Here is a 25334-nt window from a genome sequence, read left to right on the forward strand (position 1 = left end):
AACTTCAGCTATTTTCTAAACTTAGAACGATATTTAGAAAGTGATAATTATCGTTTTTATCCGATATATCCTTGGGAAACTTTTTTCACTCCAAGCCCGACTTTCTAAACTACAGCTAATTTCTAAACTTAGAACGCTATTTAGAAAGTGATAATTATCGTTTTTATCCGATATATCCTTTGGAAACATTTTTCACTCCAAGCCCGACTTTCTAAACTACAGCTAATTTCTAAACTTAGAACGCTATTTAGAAAGTGATAATTATCGTTTTTATCCGATATATCCTTGGAAAAAATTTTCAACCTAAGTCCCGACTTTCTAAACTTCAGCTAAACTTCAGCTATTTTCTAAACTGAGAACGATATTTAGAAAGTGATAATTATCGTTTTTATCCGATATATCCTTGGAAAAAAATTTCAACCTAAGGCCCGACTTTCTAAACTTCAGCTAAACTTCAGCTAATTTCTAAACTTAGAACGATATTTAGAAAGTGATAATTATCGTTTTTATCTGATATATCCTTGGGAAAAAATTCAACCTAAGGCCCGACTTTCTAAACTACAGCTAATTTCTAAACTTAGAACGCTATTTAGAAAGTGATAATTATCGTTTTTATCCGATATATCCTTGGAAAAAAATTTTCAACCTAAGTCCCGACTTTCTAAACTTTCTAAACTTCAGCTATTTTCTAAACTTAGAACGATATTTAGAAAGTGATAATTATCGTTTTTATCCGATATATCCTTGGGAAACTTTTTTCACTCCAAGCCCGACTTTCTAAACTACAGCTAATTTCTAAACTTAGAACGCTATTTAGAAAGTGATAATTATCGTTTTTATCCGATATATCCTTGGGAAACTTTTTTCACTCCAAGCCCGACTTTCTAAACTACAGCTAATTTCTAAACTTAGAACGCTATTTAGAAAGTGATAATTATCGTTTTTATCCGATATATCCTTGGAAAAAATTTTCAACCTAAGTCCCGACTTTCTAAACTTCAGCTAAACTTCAGCTATTTTCTAAACTGAGAACGATATTTAGAAAGTGATAATTATCGTTTTTATCCGATATATCCTTGGAAAAAAATTTCAACCTAAGGCCTGACTTTCTAAACTTCAGCTAAACTTCAGCTAATTTCTAAACTTAGAACGATATTTAGAAAGTGATAATTATCGTTTTTATCTGATATATCTTTGGGAAAAAAATTCAACCTAAGGCCCGACTTTCTAAACTACAGCTAATTCTAAACTTAGAACGCTGTTTAGAAAGTGATAATTATCGTTTTATCCGATATATCCTTGGAAAAAAATTTTCAACTTAAGTCCCGACTTTCTAATTTTCTAAACTTCAGCTAATTTCTAAACTTAGAAACCTATTTAGAAAGTGATAATTATCGTTTTTATCCGATATATCCTTGGAAAAAAAATTTCAACCTAAGGCCCGACTTTCTAAACTTCAGCTAAACTTCAGCTAATTTCTAAACTTAGAACGCTATTTAGAAAGTGATAATTATCGTTTTTATCCGATATATCCTTGGGAAACTTTTTTCACTCCAAGCCCGACTTTCTAAACTACAGCTAATTTCTAAACTTAGAACGCTATTTAGAAAGTGATAATTATCGTTTTTATCCGATATATCCTTGGGAAACTTTTTTCACTCCAAGCCCACTTTCTAAACTACAGCTAATTTCTAAACTTAGAACGCTATTTAGAAAGTGATAATTATCGTTTTTATCCGATATATCCTTGGAAAAAAATTTTCAACCTAAGTCCCGACTTTCTAAACTTTCTAAACTTCAGCTATTTTCTAAACTTAGAACGCTATTTAGAAAGTGATAATTATCGTTTTTATCCGATATATCCTTGGAAAAAAATTTCAACCTAAGGCCCGACTTTCTAAACTTCAGCTAAACTTCAGCTAATTTCTAAACTTAGAACGCTATTTAGAAAGTGATAATTATCGTTTTTATCCGATATATCATTGGGAAACTTTTTCACTCCAAGCCCGACTTTCTAAACTACAGCTAATTTCTAAACTTAGAACGCTATTTAGAAAGTGATAATTATCGTTTTTATCCGATATATCCTTGGAAAAAATTTTCAACCTAAGTCCCGACTTTCTAAACTTCAGCTTAACTTCAGCTATTTTCTAATCTTAGAACGATATTTAGAAAGTGATAATTATCGTTTTTATCCGATATATCCTTGGAAAAAATTTCAACCTAAGTCCCGATTTTCTAAACTTTCTAAACTTCAGCTATTTTCTAAACTTAGAACGATATTTAGAAAGTGACTTTTTCACTCCAAGCCCGACTTTCTAAACTACAGCTAATTTCTAAACTTAGAACGCTATTTAGAAAGTGATAATTATCGTTTTTATCCGATATATCCCTGGGAAAATTTTTCACCCCAAGCCCGACTTTCTAAACTACAGCTAATTTCTAAACTTAGAACGCTATTTAGAAAGTGATAATTATCGTTTTTATCCGATATATCCTTGGAAAAAAATTTTCAACCTAAGTCCCGACTTTCTAAACTTCAGCTAAACTTCAGCTATTTTCTAAACTTAGAACGATATTTAGAAAGTGATAATTATCGTTTTTATCCGATATATCCTTGGAAAAAAATTTCAACCTAAGGCCCGACTTTCTAAACTTCAGCTAAACTTCAGCTAATTTCTAAACTTAGAACGATATTTAGAAAGTGATAATTATCGTTTTTTTCCGATATATCCTTGGGAAACTTTTTTCACTCCAAGCCCGACTTTCTAAACTACAGCTAATTTCTAAACTTAGAACGATATTTAGAAAGTGATAATTATCGTTTTTATCCGATATATCCTTGGAAAAAAATTTTCAACCTAAGGCCCGACTTTCTAAACTTCAGCTAAACTTCAGCTATTTCTAAACTTAGAACGATATTTAGAAAGTGATAATTATCGTTTTTATCCGATATATCCTTGGGAAACTTTTTTCACTCCAAGCCCGACTTTCTAAACTACAGCTAATTTCTAAACTTAGAACGCTATTTAGAAAGTGATAATTATCGTTTTTATCCGATATATCCTTGGAAAAAAATTTTCAACCTAAGTCCCGACTTTCTAAACTTCAGCTAAACTTCAGCTATTTTCTAATCTTAGAACGATATTTAGAAAGTGATAATTATCGTTTTTATCCGATATATCCTTGGGAAACTTTTTTCACTCCAAGCCCGACTTTCTAAACTACAGCTAATTTCTAAACTTAGAACGCTATTTAGAAAGTGATAATTATCGTTTTTATCCGATATATCCTTGGAAAAAAATTTTCAACCTAAGTCCCGACTTTCTAAACTTCAGCTAAACTTCAGCTATTTTCTAATCTTAGAACGATATTTAGAAAGTGATAATTATCGTTTTTATCCGATATATCCTTGGAAAAAAATTTCAACCTAAGTCCCGATTTTCTAAACTTTCTAAACTTCAGCTATTTTCTAAACTTAGAACGATATTTAGAAAGTGACTTTTTTCACTCCAAGCCCGACTTTCTAAACTACAGCTAATTTCTAAACTTAGAACGCTATTTAGAAAGTGATAATTATCGTTTTTATCCGATATATCCTTGGGAAAGTTTTTTCACTCCAAGCCCGACTTTCTAAACTACAGCTAATTTCTAAACTTAGAACGCTATTTAGAAAGTGATAATTATCGTTTTTATCCGATATATCCTTGGAAAAAATTTTCAACCTAAGTCCCGACTTTCTAAACTTCAGCTAAACTTCAGCTATTTTCTAATCTTAGAACGATATTTAGAAAGTGATAATTATCGTTTTTATCCGATATATCCTTGGAAAAAAATTTCAACCTAAGTCCCGATTTTCTAAACTTTCTAAACTTCAGCTATTTTCTAAACTTAGAACGATATTTAGAAAGTGACTTTTTTCACTCCAAGCCCGACTTTCTAAACTACAGCTAATTTCTAAACTAAGAACGCTATTTAGAAAGTGATAATTATCGTTTTTATCCGATATATCCCTGGGAAAATTTTTTTCACCCCAAGCCCGACTTTCTAAACTACAGCTAATTTCTAAACTTAGAACGCTATTTAGAAAGTGATAATTGTCGTTTTTATCCGATATATCCTTGGAAAAAAATTTTCAACCTAAGTCCCGACTTTCTAAACTTCAGCTAAACTTCAGCTATTTTCTAAACTTAGAACGATATTTAGAAAGTGATAATTATCGTTTTTATCCGATATATCCTTGGAAAAAAATTTCAACCTAAGGCCCGACTTTCTAAACTTCAGCTAAACTTCAGCTAATTTCTAAACTTAGAACGATATTTAGAAAGTGATAATTATCGTTTTTATCCGATATATCCTTGGGAAACTTTTTCACTCCAAGCCCGACTTTCTAAACTTAGAACGCTATTTAGAAAGTGATAATTATCGTTTTTATCCGATATATCCTTGGAAAAAATTTTCAACCTAAGTCCCGACTTTCTAAACTTCAGCTAAACTTCAGCTATTTTCTAATCTTAGAACGATATTTAGAAAGTGATAATTATCGTTTTTATCCGATATATCCTTGGGAAACTTTTTTCACTCCAAGCCCGACTTTCTAAACTACAGCTAATTTCTAAACTTAGAACGTATTTAGAAAGTGATAATTATCGTTTTTATCCGATATATCCTTGGAAAAAAATTTTCAACCTAAGTCCCGACTTTCTAAACTTCAGCTAAACTTCAGCTATTTTCTAAACTTAGAACGATATTTAGAAAGTGATAATTATCGTTTTATCCGATATATCCTTGGAAAAATTTCAACCTAAGGCCCGACTTTCTAAACTTCAGCTAAACTTCAGCTATTTTCTAAACTTAGAACGATATTTAGAAAGTGATAATTATCGTTTTTATCCGATATATCCTTGGAAAAAAATTTCAACCTAAGGCCCGACTTTCTAAACTTCAGCTAAACTTCAGCTAATTTCTAAACTTAGAACGATATTTAGAAAGTGATAATTATCGTTTTTATCCGATATATCCTTGGGAAACTTTTTTCACTCCAAGCCCGACTTTCTAAACTACAGCTAATTTCTAAACTTAGAACGCTATTTAGAAAGTGATAATTATCGTTTTTATCCGATATATCCTTGGAAAAAAATTTTCAACCTAAGTCCCGACTTTCTAAACTTCAGCTAAACTTCAGCTATTTTCTAATCTTAGAACGATATTTAGAAAGTGATAATTATCGTTTTTATCCGATATATCCTTGGGAAACTTTATTCACTCCAAGCCCGACTTTCTAACTACAGCTAAACTTAGAATGCTATTTAGAAAGTCATAATTATCGTTTTTATCCGATATATCCTTAGAAACTCTAAACTTTCTAAACTACTGCTAATTTCTAAACTTAGAACGCTATTTAGAAAGTGATAATTATCGTTTTTTTTTGCCGTGTTTATCGTTTTTAGTAGTTTTAGCCCCATAGGGAATACATGTAGTTTAGAAATGGCTTTCAGGAAAAGACACAATTCCGCACCTAACTCATAATATCACAGTTAAAAGTTTGGAATGACCTGAACATTCAAAGTGAAACGAAAAACATTTAGGAGTTGTCTTCTCTTCTGTAACCACACATTTATATCAGCTTCTTTTGTCAAGGTTTTATAACAACATTCTTGATGTCTTTCCAATGACTACATATTTTGTTTACCATCTCAATTTATGATTCAATTTGTGTGTTAGTGTCTGTATGCCCAGGCACTGTCGATGAGGGTAAATGAAAGTAGTAAATCATCTTCATTATTAAAATTTTCATTACGAAAGACTTTTGCTGAACGAGGCACAAATACTATTTTCATCTTCAGTTGACTTTGTTGTCAATGTAGTCCTCATGATGGCTGATGGTGATACAGGGCATTTCCAAGAAAACCTTCATGATTTTTATAATTCAGGATTGCTCTACAAACTGGATATACAAGAGATGTCCATTGGGGTTAAGCATAGAATTTGAATGGATATAAGGTACAAGAAAGCCCATGTACACAGAAATACATGTATTTCAAGACATGTTTGTACACATGGACTTGTTTGTTTTGGCACATCACATGATCTCTTTGGCGCGTACTCGGTCTGTAGGAGTCCGCCACGTGTCCTTTTTATTCCAGAGTACACCCATATGAGGTGGCAGATATACGGTAAAATGAAATACAAATTTGATCACAAACACTGAATATCATTTTTATAATCATCACTGAATACATGTGTATAGAACTCACGGCTACTTGAATCATGGTTCCTCCACTGTGCTTGAATGAATTCTAAACTTCAACTACTTTAATGAGATGGTGTTATCATATTGTCAACATACAACTGTTAAATTGTACAAGTAATGATCTACCAATTGGGGTTAATAAATGTCAGCCGTTATCACCATCCTGGCAATATTATACCATTCAAACAGCATACTTGTACTACACTGTTAGTTGTGTGTACCGTAAAGATGAATATCAAAATATCAATCAAACTTGGAGCATACTGTGTCAGACTTTTCATGGTTAAAGTTCATGCCTCCAAAATGAAAGGCTTAAACTTTTGCTTTTGCTTAAAAACTTTCCTCAAGTAGGCTTGCAACCTTTCTCTTTCAAAATTAAGAATAAAAAAAGGGGAAGGGGGTTACTTAGTCTGGCAGAGACCCTGCGATTCACGTTCTTCCCTGTTGGGACACGCGCGCGCGCCCTTCAGAGTACGCGACGCGAATCCCAGGGTCTGGACGTTCTTGCAAGCGACCGGTCGGATTTCTGCCTGATCCGGGTACTTTATAGAACTCCACACATCCGTTAATCAAAACAAAAATGACAGGTAGCATAGCCAAATAAAATTAAAAATGAAAAATAAAAACATGTCGCATATATAGGTCTACTGGCTACTAGTATAATATTCTCTCCGCCCATTTAGATAGGTTTTTCTTTTGAGGTCACTACCCTTATGAATATTCATATACTTGCAAGAACCGACAGTCGCTGTGTCTGGCAGCGCGTGCTCACAGCTGCACACCGTAGCTTTCGAATGCAGGCCTATCGTGGGGGCGCACTAACAAGGCACAGCGACTGTGGAGAGTCTAGGGGTTACTGTGCAAATGTTGGTAAATTGAGAAAATAATATTTATCAATATTTGAAATTCAAAATTCAGGCCACCATCCCTGTGTTATCTCTATGGGGAAAGTGAAATTCCAAATTTTCACAAAACTAAATGAGTGAAAACTTGCTTTACCCCGAATGATCCCCAATAAGTGGTAGGCCAACAGAATATTGTAAAAGTTTGAGAATCTGAATATCTGTCCCTGTGGTACATTTTGCCTTAAACCATAATCGAACTGTTTTAGAGCAGATAATGTAAAATTTGTCACTTCAGAATACATTTAACCCTTTCAGTGCTGCAATTTTTCCCACCAAAATTATTGTGTGCAACATTTTACCAATTTTGTGAAGTTTTCTGCAATTTTTTTGACAATTTTGGATCAAATGAACATCACTTTTTATTGGCTTCAGATTTTTATCAAAATTTTAGCAAAATTTAGAAAAAAAGTTGACTGGTGTATATTTTAATATAGGCGACAAAAATGGACTTTGACGCTCAAAGGGTTAATGATAAATAGTAACAACCATGTAACTTCTTAGCTTATCTTAGCTGGATTTGAACAGTCAGGTAATTAGGATTTTGCAAAGTCTGTTTCTCAACTGACTATAATTTTTACAATGTCAAAATTTCAGAAAATACTGGGTTCATGTGGATTGACCCCTCACAGGTATGTAACATTTGGTCAAGTAGAGTGTTTGTACATGATCATTCTGTTAATTGTCACGTGAGGCTTTCACAATCATGGATATGGCCCAACTCGGTTATTTACCACAGTGACTTTGGACCTGGGCACATGTGACTATCATCATGGGGCTGAAAGCATATGAAGAAAACTTATTGAAGTGGCTTTTACCTGAGGACATTGGTCCGTATTTCCAGTCTCTGGGAAGCTGGACAAGCTCCAGTGGCAGTTGACGAATTAGCACTGAAGAAGTCTCTATGTGGATTCTCTCATGCTCAATTCCCATCAGTAAAGCCCACTACAGTTAAACAAAAATACTAGTTTGAGACTGCAAACTGTTAGAATACGTGTCACTTCCATTGAAAAATCAAAGGACTGTTTGGAGATAGATTCAAAACAGGTAAAACTCAGGGTTTCTTTAAAATACTTTAACTGTGCAAAAAAAGCATTGGAAACTTTAGAAGAAAATATTTACCTTTGCATAAATGAATACATTGAAATTTGGTGTTTGCTGTATGCAGGCAATCATTATTGTGTACAATTATGGTTTACCTTCCCATCATGCATCATGCATGATTTGCCTTCCCATCATGCATCATTGATAGTCTACCAACCAATCATGCATCAGTCATGGTTTACCTTCCCGTAATGCATCAGTCATGATTTACCTTCCCATCATGCATCATTTATAGTCTACCTACCCATCATTCATCAGTCATGATTTACATTCCCATCATGCATCAGTCATAGTCTACCAACCCATCATACATCAGTCATGGTTTACCTTCCCATCATGCATCATTTACAGTCTACCTACCCAGGGACTATCTTGGTTGATTGGCAGCTCCAGTGGAGTGTCTTCGATCACTTTCAGGATAAGATTTCTCACTTTTTGACGATAATCAGTCACCTCCTTGACAGATGGCCACTTGAAACTACCACCCATGCGATAATTTTCCTTTGTGAGAAATGGATAATAGTTGAAAATCACGGCAGATTATGGGAAGAATAAATTAAGACAAGCGACCTAGCGGCCGATATAGCTCCGCTGTGTTTATGTAGAGAATAACTATTTTTGACACATGTTGATGAAGAAGGAGGAAATCTTTGATAGCTCAATGCAGTGGCCAGAAAAAAGTGGCTAAAATAAGCTGCAAAAATACACAATGAAGATTTCATCATACTTTGAATATATCACATCGGATCATCCCTAGGAACATGTCAACCAAAGCTATCTGATGAGTAGTGTTTTGAGAATAAAATTTTCTGACCAAAAATGGCAACAATTGCCCCCCCAAAATAAAAATTGCAGATTTCATCATAATTTCAAAAGATCAAATTGAGTTCATCTATAGAAACCTGTATACCAAATTTCAAAGCTGTTAGACCAGTACTTTTTGAGAAACACATATTTTGACCAAAAATGGGAAAAATTGCCACAAAATTCAAAATTGCAGATTTCATCATTATTTCAATAAATATCATGTAGTTCATCTATGGAAACCTGTATACCAAATTTCAAAGCTATCAGATGAGCAGTTGTTGAAATACACATTTTTTGACCTAAAATTGCAAAAATTGCCCCAAAAATACAAAATTACAGATTTCAGGAGAAATTAAATATATATTACTTAGCTCATCTGTAGGAACCTGTATACCAAATTTCAAAGCTATCAGACCAGTACTTTTTGAGAAACACGTTTTTTGACCAAAAATAGCAAAAATTGCCCCAAAATTACAAAATCGCAGATTTCATCATAATTTCTACAAATATCATTAAGGTGATCTGTAGGAACCTGTATACTAAATTGCAAAGCTATCAGATGAGTACTTTTGGAAATACACATTTTTTGACCAAAAATGGCAAAAATTGCCCAAAAATACAAAATTGCAGATTCATCATAATTTCAATACATATCATTTAGTTCATGTGTAGGAACCTCTATACCAAATTTCAAAGCTATCAGATGAGTAGTTTTGGCAATACACATTTTTTGACCAAAAATGGCAAAAATTGCCCAAAAATACAAAATTACAGATTTCATCAGAAATTCAATATATATTACTAAGTGCATCTATAGAAACCTGTATACCAAATTTCAAAACTATCAGACCAGTACTTTTTGAGAAATACATTTTTTGACCAAAAATGGCAAAAATTGCCTTAAAAATGCAAATTTGCATATTTCTTCACAATTTGAACAAATCTTAAATAGATCATCCCTAGGGACATATGTACCAAATTTCAAAGCTATCTGACCGGTAGTTTTGAAGAAGAAGATTTTAAAGATTTTTTTACCAAAAATGACAAAAATTGCCTTAAAAATACAAATATGCAAATTTCACCACGATTTGAAGAAATCTGACTGAAGTCACCATAAGTAAACTGCATATTAAATTTCAAAGCAATCGGACAAGCGGTTTGAGAAAAGAAGATTTTTTACCAAAAACACCAAAAAATGCCCCAAAAATACAAATATGCAAATTTCACCACGATTTGAACAAACTTAAGTGAGGTCACCCCAAGTGAACCGCATATAAAATTTCAAAGCAATTGGACTTGCGGTTTCAGAGGAGAAGGCAATTGTTGACGGACGACGACGACGACGACGACGACGGACGACGGACGACGACGGAAAATCAACCTATTTGATAAGCTCCGCGTCGCTGACAGCGGAGCTAATAAAGATCTTCATCAAACAGTAGAATGAAAATATGTTCAAGATATTCTTTGTTGGAACAAACTTTGAGCAATTCAATGTTTTATGTTAAAAAGATGAAAATTATCACATATGAACATGAACCACCAAAGGTCACTGTTGCGCAATGCTGACAAATCCAATCTGTTCATATTGATTTGCCAGCTGCATTTATGACAAAATTAAGTTTTCCACCACATCTGCCAGGTAGTGGAATTTTTAGGAAAGTATATAGCAAGTTCTTGTGCTGGTGCAAACTAAGCAAAATCCTTCGGATAGATGCTTGCAACTTTACAGTTACCCTTCATGAGATCATTGACTTAATTTAACAGAAACCTTTGAGAAAATCAAAGAAAATGCTGCACATGTTATGATGACTGTAAACGCACCCATAGCAGTGTTTATTTGTAGAATGGATTGCCTTTTCTACTCTATCACTGACGTCTGATTGATACTGCATGTGACAAAGACACTGTGCATTCTGATCGAACGTGATTATGGGTTACTGTCTAAAATATATTACAGCAATGACAAATCACCTTTGCGACAAGTATACCACTTGATTTTGACAAGTTCAGTCCACATACGCCATTCAAAATATTGTAGTATATACCCTTTCTTTGAGGGGATTTATTGCTTAACATTACTTAGAAGGCATTATTATGTATATATGTAGAGTGGTTGGTGTGCCTATGAATATAAGTTGTCTAAATCACTTATTTTCTTTATCAGTTTACTCACTGTATCATCCCAGGACATCTCATCAACACCAGTCTCAAAGAGGGTTTCAAATTCAAAATTCACGCGTTCCTATAGAAACAAGTAGGAAAATACTGTAAAAACCAACAATTGTATCCGTATAACGAAGGATATATATATATATATATATATATATATATATATATATATATATATATATATATATATGAGCAATAGACATTATTTCTTGTTACTTGAAGTAATTTATGTTATTATCTGTAATGTGTTCTGTTCTGGCAATTAAGACCCCTGTGAACTCCCACAAGGATGTCTGTGCATAATACTTGTGTGTATGTGTGTGTGTGTATGTGTGTGTGTGTGTATAGTATCACTGGGACACATTGCTACAGTTAATGTACATAAATTACGTCTGTGCATGTGTAATCTTGTTTCTAATTTATAATGAATAATGATCTTTACCTTAATAAGCTCAGCCAATAGCAGCTTATTGACGTAAACAGTGGCTGTATGAGCATAGTAGAAGATCAACGGCAGACGCAGTCTGTCCGGACATTTGTTGAACACTGACTCATCTGGTGGAGAAATTTGAAGGTTCAAAAGACGATAGCTGCATTCTTGGAATTGTTAATAAAACAAGTACAACATAATTTACATCACAGATATTTGCATACATTGAGACAACAGTCGCTGGATTTTCTTTATTACTGAGAAATCAATAAACAACACCAATTTCAAGTATGTGTCTCAAAAGTGAAAGACTTAAAACTTTTGCTCAAACTTTCCTAAATGAAACTTTCACCATTCTCTTACCAAATCATCAATAAAAATAGGGGGCCACTGTGCAAAATTTGAACTAGCGAAACAAGTTACTCAACATTTTGCGATATTTGATATTCAAAGTGGCTGCCATTTCCGTTGTAACTCTATGGGGGAAAAATTATATTTTGGATTTTTGAAAAACTAAAGCCGGTGAAAGTATTTCATTCTCCAAGGCCTTTGAAATGAGTCCAAGCAAGTGGTATGATCAGAAAAGAATTGTAAAAATTTGGGAGTCCAACTATCTGACCCCAGAGGCGAGTTCTACATTGAGGTCTAGTTCGCCCGTCGAAAATGAAAGATTTAAACTTCTGCTCAAACTTTCCTCAACTAAACTTTCAACTTTTCTCTTTCAAAATCATCAATAAAAATCAGGGGTCACCATGCAAGAGAAAGAAAGTACCCAATAATTTAACAATATTTTAAATTCAAAATGGCTGCCCCTGTGTTATCTCTACGGGGAAAATAAAATTCCCAATTTTCACAAAACTAAGCCAGTGAAAACTTTATTTACTCCATAAGCTCCAAATGAGCCCCAACATGTGGTAGCCTAATAGAATATTGTAAAGTTTAACAGTCTGAATATCTGACCCCGAGGCGCATTCTACCTTAAATTGGCAAACAATATCGACTTGTATGATACATTTGTGTGAGATTGACTTTGCATGTAAGATGTTACCAACGATTTCACTTTTGACAATATTTTACAGAATCTTACTTTCACTTTCACCTTTACAATATCAATCTAGATTACTGAACAAAATGTTCTCTTATTTCTGTCAAAAATGTTTTATTACACCTGTATTTCTAATAAATATTGTGACTTAATGTAAGACATTACCGAGGACTTCAATTTTGACAATATTTTACAGAATCCCACTTTCACTTTCACCTTTACAATATCAATCTGGATTACAATTTCATTTCAGTTTAGTTTCTTGCAAACCAAATATCTCTTTCGTTTTCCAACATCTTTCTTTTCAAGCAATCTGATTTTGCTCATTACTGAACAAAATGTAATCTTATTTCTCAGTGTCAAACACTGGGTTGTTCTAATAAGTATTGTGACTTTTCATTGGTATTTTTCATTAACTTATGATTTTAATTGTGTTGCTAAGACCTCAAAATGCCTTTTCTGTGGAAAGTGTTTTTGTTAAAGAAATAAATATTACTAATACTGGTATAATAATTGCTTTTCTTATTATTATCATCGTTGTTGTTATTTTTATCATCAATGAAGAATTGCATTGCAGTAATATATGAGAACATGTCATGAAGTACTCAGGATGACTGGATTTCCGGATGCAAAAGAAATCACATGGAATTTATTTTCAGTAATTCTATGAATATGCCTTGTATCAATCACGCAATTTTGATTTTGCTGTAGGTTGGTTGAAAATTCACACGGCAAAACTTGTGTTTGTGTCGGCATTTGCCAGAATGCTTATTCAAGTGTTCCTTGTTTTCTTGTCAGTGTTGTTTATCATGCAGAGATGACAATTCTCTAGATATACGTTTTAGAAATGACAGCTATACTGGCAAGCCTGGACAGCTGAGGCCTGGTCCAACATAACTACCATTTTAAACGGCCATTGGTCTGGGTTGTCCTTTTTCAATGATTTCGGCCAAAAAAGGGCCATATGTAGACCTTGGTCTAGATTTATGCATCGATGTTTATTTTACCCTGGCGAAAAAGACCAATTAACATGTCCCATATTTATGTCTTAGCATGCTTGAACCGTAGAAACACTCAAAATTGTTGCCACTATGGTTCACCTAATATTGGTGTGCTGTCACCAGTTAGACATAGGGTCACGTTAAGGTCATACGAGTGCAGTGACGGTCAGCAATGTCACACTCACCTTTCAGTCCGGTAAATAAACTCTCGTTGATTTCAAAGGAGTTTTCAAAGTACGCTCTGAGCTCCCTGAAAGAGGTACATGTAGGTCGTCATGCAGGTCTGTATTATGCATGTATCTGACAAAGGATCTTCAATAAATGTACCATTAAATTTTGCCTATACTTACATAAAAGTCTCTTGTCTAGGACCTTGCCTCGGTAAAAGTGTACGGCTCTGCTTCCTCTAAAACTGGGAGGAAGCATATAGCATACACCATAACCAAGGATTTAGGTCCTTGACTAAAAAGTCTCCGATATAAAGATAAGATGCAGAGCGAGTATTTTGCGTTCTCACAGTGTCTCAAGATGTTGCATGATGGATAACTGCAGACAGACAAAATTTATGCTGCAAGTGGCCGAGCTATTTTGTGCAGCAGCAGACTGTTGTATTTTGTGTTTAGCTGTAGTCCTTTTTTTCCCCCTCACTTGCATGTATAGCCCCTTCTTAATTCTGCTTTCTCATTTTCATGTTCAAGAGCACACCGGAAGTTACATTTCAGTACATTAGTGACTAACATCAATGCCAGTTACTTTGCTGGGATTTCACACTAGTTAATTTTTGTACATTGTAAACAGTTTACCACTATGTATAGTTTTATAGGTAAAAATGTATTCTAATTGTCTTTTCTCATTTGAGCTTTTCATATTAGGCCAAATAAAAAAATATGTGTTTCCAGTAACCTGATCTACCCTGTATAAAATCCTCTGACCCTAAAACTTCTTTTTTTCCTTGCTTTTCAAAATTGCGCATAATTTTGCCAAATTTTGCTGTTTCCTGACCGACATCCCCTATTTCCTGATTGCATGTTAAATTAAACACGCAATATTTTATTTTTATACCTGAAGTGGATGCTGCAGCTGGAAAGAATACTTAAAGCTCAAAAATGTTTGTGATTTCATTTTTTGTGACTTGATCAGAACATAGACCCTCATTTTTCTCGAGGGTCTACCGTATGATCAAAATAAACACATGCAGACATATAGACAAACAAAGAAACAAAGGATTACTAACGTCTTGCTGGTTTTGGACAAATCTGGTGGCTTCATAGACTTCAAGCAGTAATTGCCGGTCAACAGGAGTTCTTCCATTTTGTCTGGAAACAAAAAATAAGAATTGAATAGATATGTGTAAATTTACAACCTGGAAACCTAAATAATTATATACGTTTAAGTCAGTCTTGTTCATATAATTCATTTCTTAATAAAATTTCTGTGCTATTTATAACTCCTACACAGCTTCCACTCCTTCCATATTATCAATTTTTCCATGACCTTTGCCCTCATTTGCATATTCATGAGTCCAGGTACAGGTATGTATTTCAGCAATTGTGATCTTTCCTTGAATGGGATCAATCAAGTGTGGGGGAAAAAAAAAACAATAAGGGAAATTAAATGATGATTACTGAAGAATAATTAATTATTCAAAATTTCAAATTACTCCAGCTGATCTGTTTTCACCCACAATGCTTATAACATATCATTTTCAAATTAAAAACTGCAACTTATTCACGATATGAGATGACGTGCTACGATGACATAATTTGGGAAGTAAATGCTGAGAAACAGAATGTGGGAAGTGAAAGTGCAAATTTGATGACTTGAACAGAACTTCCATAATAGATATGTCTCACTTCCAGTCCTCTTATGTCATTCCTATAGAACATTTAAGATGTTTCCTCACATGATGGGGTCAATAGCTATACTTTTGAAAATATTTTCATTGTTTTTATGCATTAAAACAAAATACATACTATTATTCTTTTTCCCGATGTATGTTTTGATAAAAAGTGTCGATATTACAAACACAATTTACGCCATATAGAATATACAATTGTTGTTGACTTATCAATTCTAGTCTGGATTAAAAGCTTAGTTTCCAACAATAACATTGGTGAATTCCATATGTGGAAGTTAAATTGATGAGTTGAACACTGAGCGTTTTGGTGTTATCTTGAGAGCTGCAGAGTGTATTTCACACACAGAACGAAAGTAATGGAAACTAAATAATTGTTACATCGAATGGAACTTTTAATATAATTGATTGGCCCGCATCATTTTTTATCAGTCGAGTCGAACCAGCTCATGAACCGCAGAATTACCATTGAAAGTGATAACTACTTGCTACATGGCGAACCATTTAATTGTGCAACCAATATACAAATACTTCTCCCTTAGAGTGCCAATTTTTGCTGCCTATACAAAATATAACCGAGACAATCCTTCAGATCCAGACAATTTTTGTTCAGATTTTTTCCCAAAATTTTGATCAAAAACTGTAGCCAATGGAAAGTTATGTCCATTTGGTCCAAAATCATCAAAAAATTACAGAAAAATTCAGAAAAATTGAGCGAAGTGTTGCACTAAAATTTTGGTGGGAAAAATCAAAGCATTCATACAGTTAAAGAGCACTGTAGAAGAGCGATTGACCTTTGGCAGTTACCCTGGCAAAGAAGAGCTGTGTCATGCTTTACCCTGGATTCAAATCCAATAATCAATACTGATAGTTGACCATCTTTGATCAAACAAGTCTGGAGTTGGACTTTATAAATCCTCTTACAAGTGCTTAGCAGCAAATACAGCAGTCAATGTTTATTTTTTTTTTTAACAGTTGAAATGCTTTTGTTTCATGGAGTAGTTAGCAAGAGCTTATTGCCAAAGCAGCCCAATTTCTGCAAACACCTTCATCCCATTCTCTTGCACACCTGAAGGGTGACCATGAAATGAAAGGGGGGGGGGGGGGGGGGGGGGGAGGGGAGGGGCCAGGCTAAGGACCATGGATACAATATTTACAATAATATATAACATACCCATAACTGATAACTTATCATTATTCCTGGAAAAAAGTATGCTAAAGGTTTGACCCTTGACCAGCTAGTATAATGTTTTTTTGGTTTGTCTTTACCATACAAAACACATGTACTAGGTAATTGGGGTCACCAAAGCTGTCCCTCTGTAAAGGGAGGGAAGGGGAGCTCGATATCTGGGAAATTCACTCTGATTTCTTCACCCCCCAACCCAACAACCTTGATCAATCATTAAACTTAGAAGTCCCTCATCCTAGATATAGATTATATCTTCTATCTGAAGATGGGGCAGCCCAGCTAGCAACATGCTCATCACCTTTTCTTGTAAAAAAGCAGAAGTACACGACCACCAGAAATAACGTAAACTTATGTGAGTTCTGCTCACCAAAACAACTGTACATAAGGCCAGAAAAAAGATTGTTTCTGGTTATCGCACATGTCATTTCAGATTTAACCTGCGCGTCATGTCTTTTTTTTGGTTACATACTCATCAGTACAGCCATGCATCCTTAATATCCCTGTTTGCATGTCCAAAAATGCTAGAAAGAAAATGGAAGTATTATGTAGCCAGTGATAAAAGACAACAACTGTTGCATCAATAGTGCCAAACCAGCATTGTTAGGAGTAAAAAAGAAAGAAAGAAAAAATCTGCACACCCGTATCACTTTTGCTTAACATCAAGGACCAGAAACAATTTTTTTTGCCTAATAAGTGGTATAATTGAAATGCAGGTTTTTTTACGATAACTTGGCAGCAAAAAAGAGACAAAATGAGTTTGGTTTGCCAGCTTGTGAGAGTCACAGGGAGTGATTATCCCCTCCGTGAGAGGGAAAATTTTTCAAAATTTACCACATTTTTGAGCATAATTAATTACCTTAAACATAATTGAAGACTTGAAGCTTTGTTTGCATATGATGACAAAAACAGCGGTATTGGAGTGGCAGGTAGGAGAGGGAACACGTCACAGGACATGACGATAAACTAAATAGCAGATTTTCATAAAGGGCCGCAGGAATATAAAATACAGGACACTTGACATAAAATATGGCATATTTAACCCTTTGAGTGCTGTAAATGTTCCCAACAAAATTTTAGTGCAACATTTTTACCAATTTTTATGAATTTTTCTGTGATTTTTTGATAATTTTGGACCAAACGGACATCACATTTCATTGGCTACAGTTTGTTATCAAAATTTTGACAAAAATCTGAAAAAAATTGACAGGAGCATATTTTCTAAAGGTGACAAAAATTGACTTTGGCACTCAAAGGGTGAAGCACTTCAGTCCATAGGCCCTGTATACCTTTTTGTATTGCCTATATCCAGTCCGACTGTAAGTGATGAGGTTTGCAGAACCTGAAAATGCCAGCTACATTCTAAGACAGAATATTACAGCTAAGTAATTTAAAGTAATTTCCCTGAAATTTAACTGACAGACAGTCAATTTGGCCTGCGGGTAGAAATGAACACGCTAGAAAGTCGTGTAAATAACATATTCTCCGTCACCGTGAGTCTCACAAAAAATTCATCTCTTCTTTGAGACCATTAATTATCTGCCCACTCTAGATTAATCTCATTATGAACTGATGAATTTACTGTCACAGGCCACTGCCCATAGAGGGCTAATTACTTTGCGTCAAAGCCGTATCAAAATATGTGGAAATTAAAATCTAAAAATGGAACTCGAACAAAAGATAATACGTTTATCATCACTCTTGATGAAGACTATGGCTGAAATGTCTTCAGTAAGGAAAGACATACACAACCTGTTGAATGAAAGCTTTGAAAAAACACTTTTGATCAAAGCAAAACTATATTAATATGATTGCCATGACCTCAGGGTAACAGTACTGTATATCCCCCAAACAGACTTGGGAGTAAACTTCTTTACCAGGACCGGTCTCCCCATGAACATTCATTCATTCAACAACATACACTGAGTCAACATTCTACAAAGGACTACTAGTTCAATGCATGAATGAATTAATGAATGAATATAACTTCATTGATGCGCCAACAACGGCATTTCATTCAACTTCTGCTAAAATATTAATGTTCAATGAAAAAAACAACAGAAGTCTGGGGAGTCTTCCATTAGTCTCTGGGTTGTTACTACTGTCATGGGGTACTGTAATGTGATACTGTAGTCGTTCTGTCACATTAGAAACTAGCAGGCAGATATATATATATATATATATATATATATATATATATATATATATATATATATATATATATATATATATATATATACAACTGAATTGATCAAGATAATGATTAATCTAAAAAATTACATTTCCACTACAAATTTGTTTCGTATAGGCTTCAGAGCCGCCTCTGAATATATATATATAATATATATATATATATATATATATATATATATATATATATATATATATATATATATATATATGTGTGTGTGTGTGTGTGTGTGTGTGTGTGTGACAGAATGACTACAGTATATATATATATATATATATATATATATATATATATATATATATATATATATATATATATATATATATATATATATCTTAAGTACAAAGAAGCAAGCTGGGCAGCTGATTACAATGACTACAATGAACTCCGCTTTGCAGCAATGGCGACCTTTGCGTTTTTGAATGTTCAATTTTTTGACAACTAGGTTCTTCAAATAAAATTCTTTGCTTGCCGTCTGCGTCCTCATAGGTTTTCAGAGAAAATTACGGTAAGAAAACAAACACAATGTGAACACTATTCCAAATAAAATATTGTTTTTCTAAAAGAAACCAAATTAAAATTAGACTTATGTTAATACAATTGTATTTTTTGTCTGTTGTTTTTTTCCCTGGCTGGCTGGTAGAATTTTCAAAAATCCAAGGACGGCAAACAAAGAATTTTCTTTAAGTTGCCTTATACTGCCATTGGTTGTACGCTTTGTGGTGATCTGACTTTGCAGATCACCAGAAACACTGCCCCCAGATTTTGATTGGTCCATACTGGAGATAAAAATAGCACCACAATGCCAGGTAAGATTATCTTAGGCAGCAAGACCGCTGATTGGATAAGACCCTTGGTTTCAATAGTTCTGCATGATAACAATAGTAATTATAATAATATAATAATAATATTATTGTTCAATTAGGATAATTGTAAAATTCTTTTAATAACATGCTATCATGGGTATGTATTCCCTGAGGGAAGTGATCTCTACTGAACCAATTGTTTTACCGGCTTTATTCATTTGTCCTCTCAAGAGTAGGTGCAAATGAACATAAATGTACAGCATGATGTTAGTTCACACAATAGCTTAGTTGGACAGTGGTTAATCAATGTAGCAGCCAGACCTTCACTGCATGTAACACACACACAAAAATGAAGTCTAGAAATTTGTGTCCTCAGGAAGATATCTGGCAATGCATCACCGTAGCCAGATATCTGACACATTGTTCTACAAGGAATATTGTATAATACCAAGACAGTAGACATGCACTCTGCCCTTTATATACAGTAATCATGTGGAGTCAGTTTACACCTCACCTTGGAGAGATAACAAAACATTGTTTCATGTAGATGTAAGCATTTTGATAAGCATTGGATAACATTTGACACTTGATTCACGGTAGCTGGTTGGAAAGATGGAACCTGGGCATTGTGGCCATTGGCATTAAAGCATTGCTCTACCAGTTATGTTTACTGTTGCCATGGTCACAGATTTTATTGCACTAGATGCCACTATATATTATTGCCTGAATGTATGGGTTTATGTGCAAGAGATCTAGAGCAGGTGACAATTTGCCCGACAAGAGGAGGGCAAATTGTCTCCTGCTGCAGGGGCACATAAATCCATATATTCAGGCAATAATATTTTTATAACATGCCTCTTAGAAGTTAACACTATATGGTATTTAGTATTTTAGCATTTAAGTATGCGACCAGCATCAAACAAATTTTACCGAAAGTAAAAATAGCAGTGTGCGCATGGATATTTTAAATCTACTTTGAGGTCGTAAACGTCGAACGGCTTCACCGGACCGGGTGACAGTGGAAACCGGTCAGTACATCGTTCACACGGCCCACTAACTCCCCGGATGTTCCTATTCAATCATTGCACACATCGAGGCATGTAATAAAACACCAACATCGTGAAATGCTTACCAGTTACTGTAGTACTTCTCTGGGGTAAATGAGAACAGAGTATGACCAGATTTCTGGGTGAAGGAAATTTCAGCTGTTGAGCCAACTTTTCCGAGAAACCTTCGCTGGGTTGTCCACGCTTTCAGACGGAGCTTCTTGTACAGGAGAGGGAAGCCTGTACAAACCGAAAACGAAACAAAAATAGAGATGATGTGAAAAAAGGAGAAGTTTTACACCATACAAATAAAATAATTGCGTAAACCTTTCGAATGTCTACGAGATGTATCTATACCAGGGGTATAGGGACATGCAGTTCTAAAATTCTGTGGCAACAGCGCTGATTGCGAATGGTTTGCCATGTATGATGTAGCAACGCTCGCTTGACATTTGCTGTTGTCGACGGACATCCGGACCTTGGCTTTTTCTCTTGGTTAAAATGTCTTTATCGCCGCAGCTTGTCATCGCATCATTTGGCATATAGTTTTTATAGTTTCATTCAGATCATCACTGGTATAAAAGTACCATTTTCATGCAACCCTGTAAGGTTTATTTTCCAAAAGTCTCGTCGAAATTTGCAGACAAATATTTACCTTTGCATATCAATAATACAAGTCTGACGTCATCAAGAGACCCCGTAAATGCCACAGGCAACTTTATATAGCTCACCACAAGCCCTTTCTTCTGCTGCTAATTAGTACCGCAGTTTGCCAGTGTACAGATCAGACTGGCTGGAGAGACTATGACCCGAGCAAGTCACACGACAAAAAACAAAAACAAACAACAAAACCCCCCAAAAAAACACAAAAACAATGACAGCTCGAAAAAAATGTGACGTTTTCCGCAAGCAATTTTTAAGAATGTTATTTCTCTAGTTCTATTTTCCTATGCAACTAGTGGAGTGATCGTGGTTTATGAAGAATAGCCGGTATCGAGTCTTCCTCAGCTTTGAAACAGTAATGGCAGGTGATTAGCCAGGCGCCCCCCCAAAAAACCCCCCAAAAAAAACCAGACGTTAAAAATTTAGCATTCTATCGGCGCAGAACTGTGAAGAGTCCATCAACATCTGAGATTCAGGTTCTGTGGGATGTTCGTTTTGTTGCTTCTTTCATAAATAAACTGATATCTGTCAAATCTGTCACCGTGGTGATTACAGTGTAATGTTGCAGCTATTAGGTCAAACGAATCAGTGCAAATATGCAGAATGTTACACCGGTGACCACCTATTATTTGATCTTTATTCGGGCTATGGTACACTCTTTATCACCCTATCGTTGTTATACCTCAGTGCCGGAAACCACAGACACTCCTTGTCTGTGCAGAACCACCTTGTCCGGCCGGACCGTCGGGGTAATAAACAGAGAATTAGGAGCTGTAGATCTCGAGCTCATGACCAGCCAGGGTCATAGCTATACGTGCAGACATACGTCCCCATCTACCTCCACGGTGCAGGTGTGTGCGTTGAAATGTTGCCAGCGGTTACGCGGTGGTGAGAGGCGTAGCGTGTTGTAGCAGACGTGCGTGCGAGGTATAAGCCTTGCTCCAACCGTGGGTATATACAGAGTAAACTCATGGAGCACCGGAGCAGACTGTCGCGTAGGCCTCCATCTTGGGGTGAACGCGTTGCTAGGGCAGCCAGTAACTGCTGCCAGTTTAGCAAGGTGTACATTAAGGTTAATATATGTTCACAATGACACTGCCCTTGTCCCTGTGTTATCATTCTTTAGTACAACACAGGTGTAGAAGTGCACAAACTCATTGCGAAAAATCTAGACAGGAAGTAGTTTTTTTTAGACAAGTCAGCAAAATTGTCTCTCGACCTTACCTGACATATGGGGGGTGTCAAGCTGATTCCTGCAAGTTGGTTAGATAAATTACCGCTTGCTTTGCCAAACGCCGAACCTCCTCTTAATCCTTGCTGTAGACATGGATGACCCTGTGAATCCCGACCTGTTATATATATCGGTTTACTGTTCCATTTCGACTGTGGGGGTGTTAGGTTTGAACAAACAGAGGGAGAGAGCATGTAATAAAGCTCGTGTGAAGGAGTTGAACCCCGCGATTTCAATAATTTAAACCCATCTGGCTGGAAAACTATAGTGTTTACGGTATCAGACCTAAATTCTTGGGGGAAACATTCTTTTTTTTAAATTTAAATTAATACCAACGAATGCTTTGCGCCCTCCCAAACACGGTAGGCGCTTCCTAGATACTGCGCGGAAGTTGTGTAGCAACTGAATAACTTCAATGCATGGTGTAGACTATTCCGCCTATTACAAACATCGATGACATGGCATTATAATGCTGACTCATGAATTTCTCGGGTATGCAGAACATTACGTTGGTGTTGACCATAATTGCCTAAAAATTCACACGGTGAAACGTATTCTGTATTAATTGCGACTCCTCTGTTCGGTTGGGGTGGCGGGGGTTGGTTTGTGAGCTTACAGCAATGTGACGGCCACCGGAGCGAGAAAACCGCCCTTCGTTTCTAGCTCCTCCATACCCTCACGTATGGTGTGGCGGAGTGGGTCAGTTCATGCCCGCATTTCTGGGATGGGTCTCATTCCATGCGTCAGGACAGTCTAAGGGACAAGTTAACACGCCGATGATTGGTGAACTGCTCCCATTGGCATGGAAACACAATTAATTAATATTCTGTCTACCATTTCTGTCACGACCCATCACTGATATTCTCCTATATGTAACCTTTGGTGTTTGAGTTAAACTAGGGTAGGTACGGATTACTGTATGTTCAAAAATCCTCTGAAATCAGTGGAGGGGCTCATACACGAGCAGGGGCTTCGGACAAGAACGATAGACTTCACAGGAGCGAGAACCTTTACAAGTAACAGAAGTAAGATCTTTATAGGCTGTGTTCACACGCCTCTGGAGGGGGATTTTAAGCGGGAGAGGGGCTCAAACCGTGAGGGGACATTGGGGGATTTGAAAATACCGTTGCACTGAAAACGGGACTTGAGAGATATAGTGCCGCCCATTCCGAGTGTCATATAATGATGGCGAACAAGAAGTCACAAATATCATGAGTTCAGCCAAACGTTCACTGTACTTTTTTGGTCATAGGCCTATATAAAAAAAGGGAGACCTACTTTCTCTCACCATATAAAGGTAAATCCATGAAAGTGCTCCCAATCGGCCAGGAAGTAAGTGCTCTGGCGAGACAAACCAAGCGACTGGGGGCCCCGGTGGTGACACTCTCAGAGAGCATGGGCATCCATGCTCGTTCCACAAAATTTCAAGATACCCCTAATCTGGGATTGTTCAACAAAAAAGACCCCCTTATTTTGAGAAATATGTGAGAAAATACCACCAAAAATACCCCCTTACTTACAAAATCCAGGAGAGGGAGACGTAATATTAGAGTCAGGTCAATGCTGAATTATGATATTGTTTTCACATATATTAACACATCAGAGTCTGAAAGAAACTATTAACTTAGGAACAGGAGTGTCAGACTTATAAAATTTTAAACATGCACAACAGATTAAATAGCCAGAACAAACCAACCTATTTAGGGGAGACCAGGGATCGTAATCGAAGGGTGAGTCCCGAACGGGATTTCGAATCACAGTTTTAGACCAGATAAAGACATAGGAAACGCACAATGAAACTTTCGGTGAAAGTTTGAGTGTCTGATAGATATTTCTCGGGATATTTCAAACCTCTCTTAGGCCAGGTTTTTGGACAAGTACCCCTTTTTCTCGATTTCACAGACCCTGTGAAATTAAACCCTGTGGTACAGGGTAATTAAACCCTGTGGTACAGGTCTGCGTCGGAAAGAGGTTCCATTGCTGTGACAGGGGCTGATGTACAGGTCTGTATCCAGTGCTCTGATGACATGCAGTGTTCTTCGTAGGATTTTTTTACAAGAGGGGGGAAGATGTGGTGCGAAAGCACCACAAGCGACTGCATAAGCGGTCGCGGGGGGAGGTCAGGAGGGGGTGTCCCCCTCCTGCCATTGGAGCTTTTGAAAAATAGAGATTAAAATGGTGATGTTTGGTGGCACTTGGGGAGTATTTTTTTCAGATTTTTTTCGTATAAAAAACTCAAAGGAACAGAAATCTGAGACAGCATTCCAAAACCAGTTCACTGATTTCAATTACATTTTTTGAAAACGAAAAAATAGCGACAGACATACATTTATTCACATTTATTATTTATTATTATTTTCCTGCAATAAAAGATGGGTTTGTTGTCAAGGCATTGCACTGTTTTAAACTTTATAGAATCAGAATTAGCTTGCTTTATACATTATAATTATTCCCTATCGGCAACCTATACAATGTAGAATATAGAAAGCAGACGTTTCTCATTAATGATCAGGCAAGTATATCAATCTTTAATCAGGAAATACTGAAAAATGTACTCAGTACTAGCCTCTAACATAAGGCTTGCCACGTCGAATAGCTGATCATTCTCGTCTGAAGATCACAATAACGTGAAACACATAGTG

At 35.7% G+C, this 25334-nt stretch overlaps 1 protein-coding gene across 1 annotated transcript in view; it reads right to left on the minus strand.

Moving 5' to 3' along the window:
• The window catches only part of LOC139138792 (uncharacterized), a 50927-nt gene extending 28123 nt beyond the window's left edge, over positions 1-22804 (minus strand). Inside the window, 8 exon segments of the mRNA XM_070707324.1 lie at positions 7974-8100; positions 8620-8760; positions 11243-11311; positions 11681-11793; positions 13900-13964; positions 14949-15030; positions 20885-21038; positions 22686-22804. Coding sequence (XP_070563425.1) covers positions 7974-8100; positions 8620-8760; positions 11243-11311; positions 11681-11793; positions 13900-13964; positions 14949-15025 — 592 coding nt within the window. The 5' untranslated portion in view covers positions 15026-15030; positions 20885-21038; positions 22686-22804.
• Between the last annotated feature and the right edge of the window lie 2530 nt (positions 22805-25334).

The sequence above is a fragment of the Ptychodera flava genome, chromosome 8 (genome assembly GCF_041260155.1).
Source record: "Ptychodera flava strain L36383 chromosome 8, AS_Pfla_20210202, whole genome shotgun sequence".
Classification (NCBI taxonomy): domain Eukaryota; kingdom Metazoa; phylum Hemichordata; class Enteropneusta; family Ptychoderidae; genus Ptychodera; species Ptychodera flava.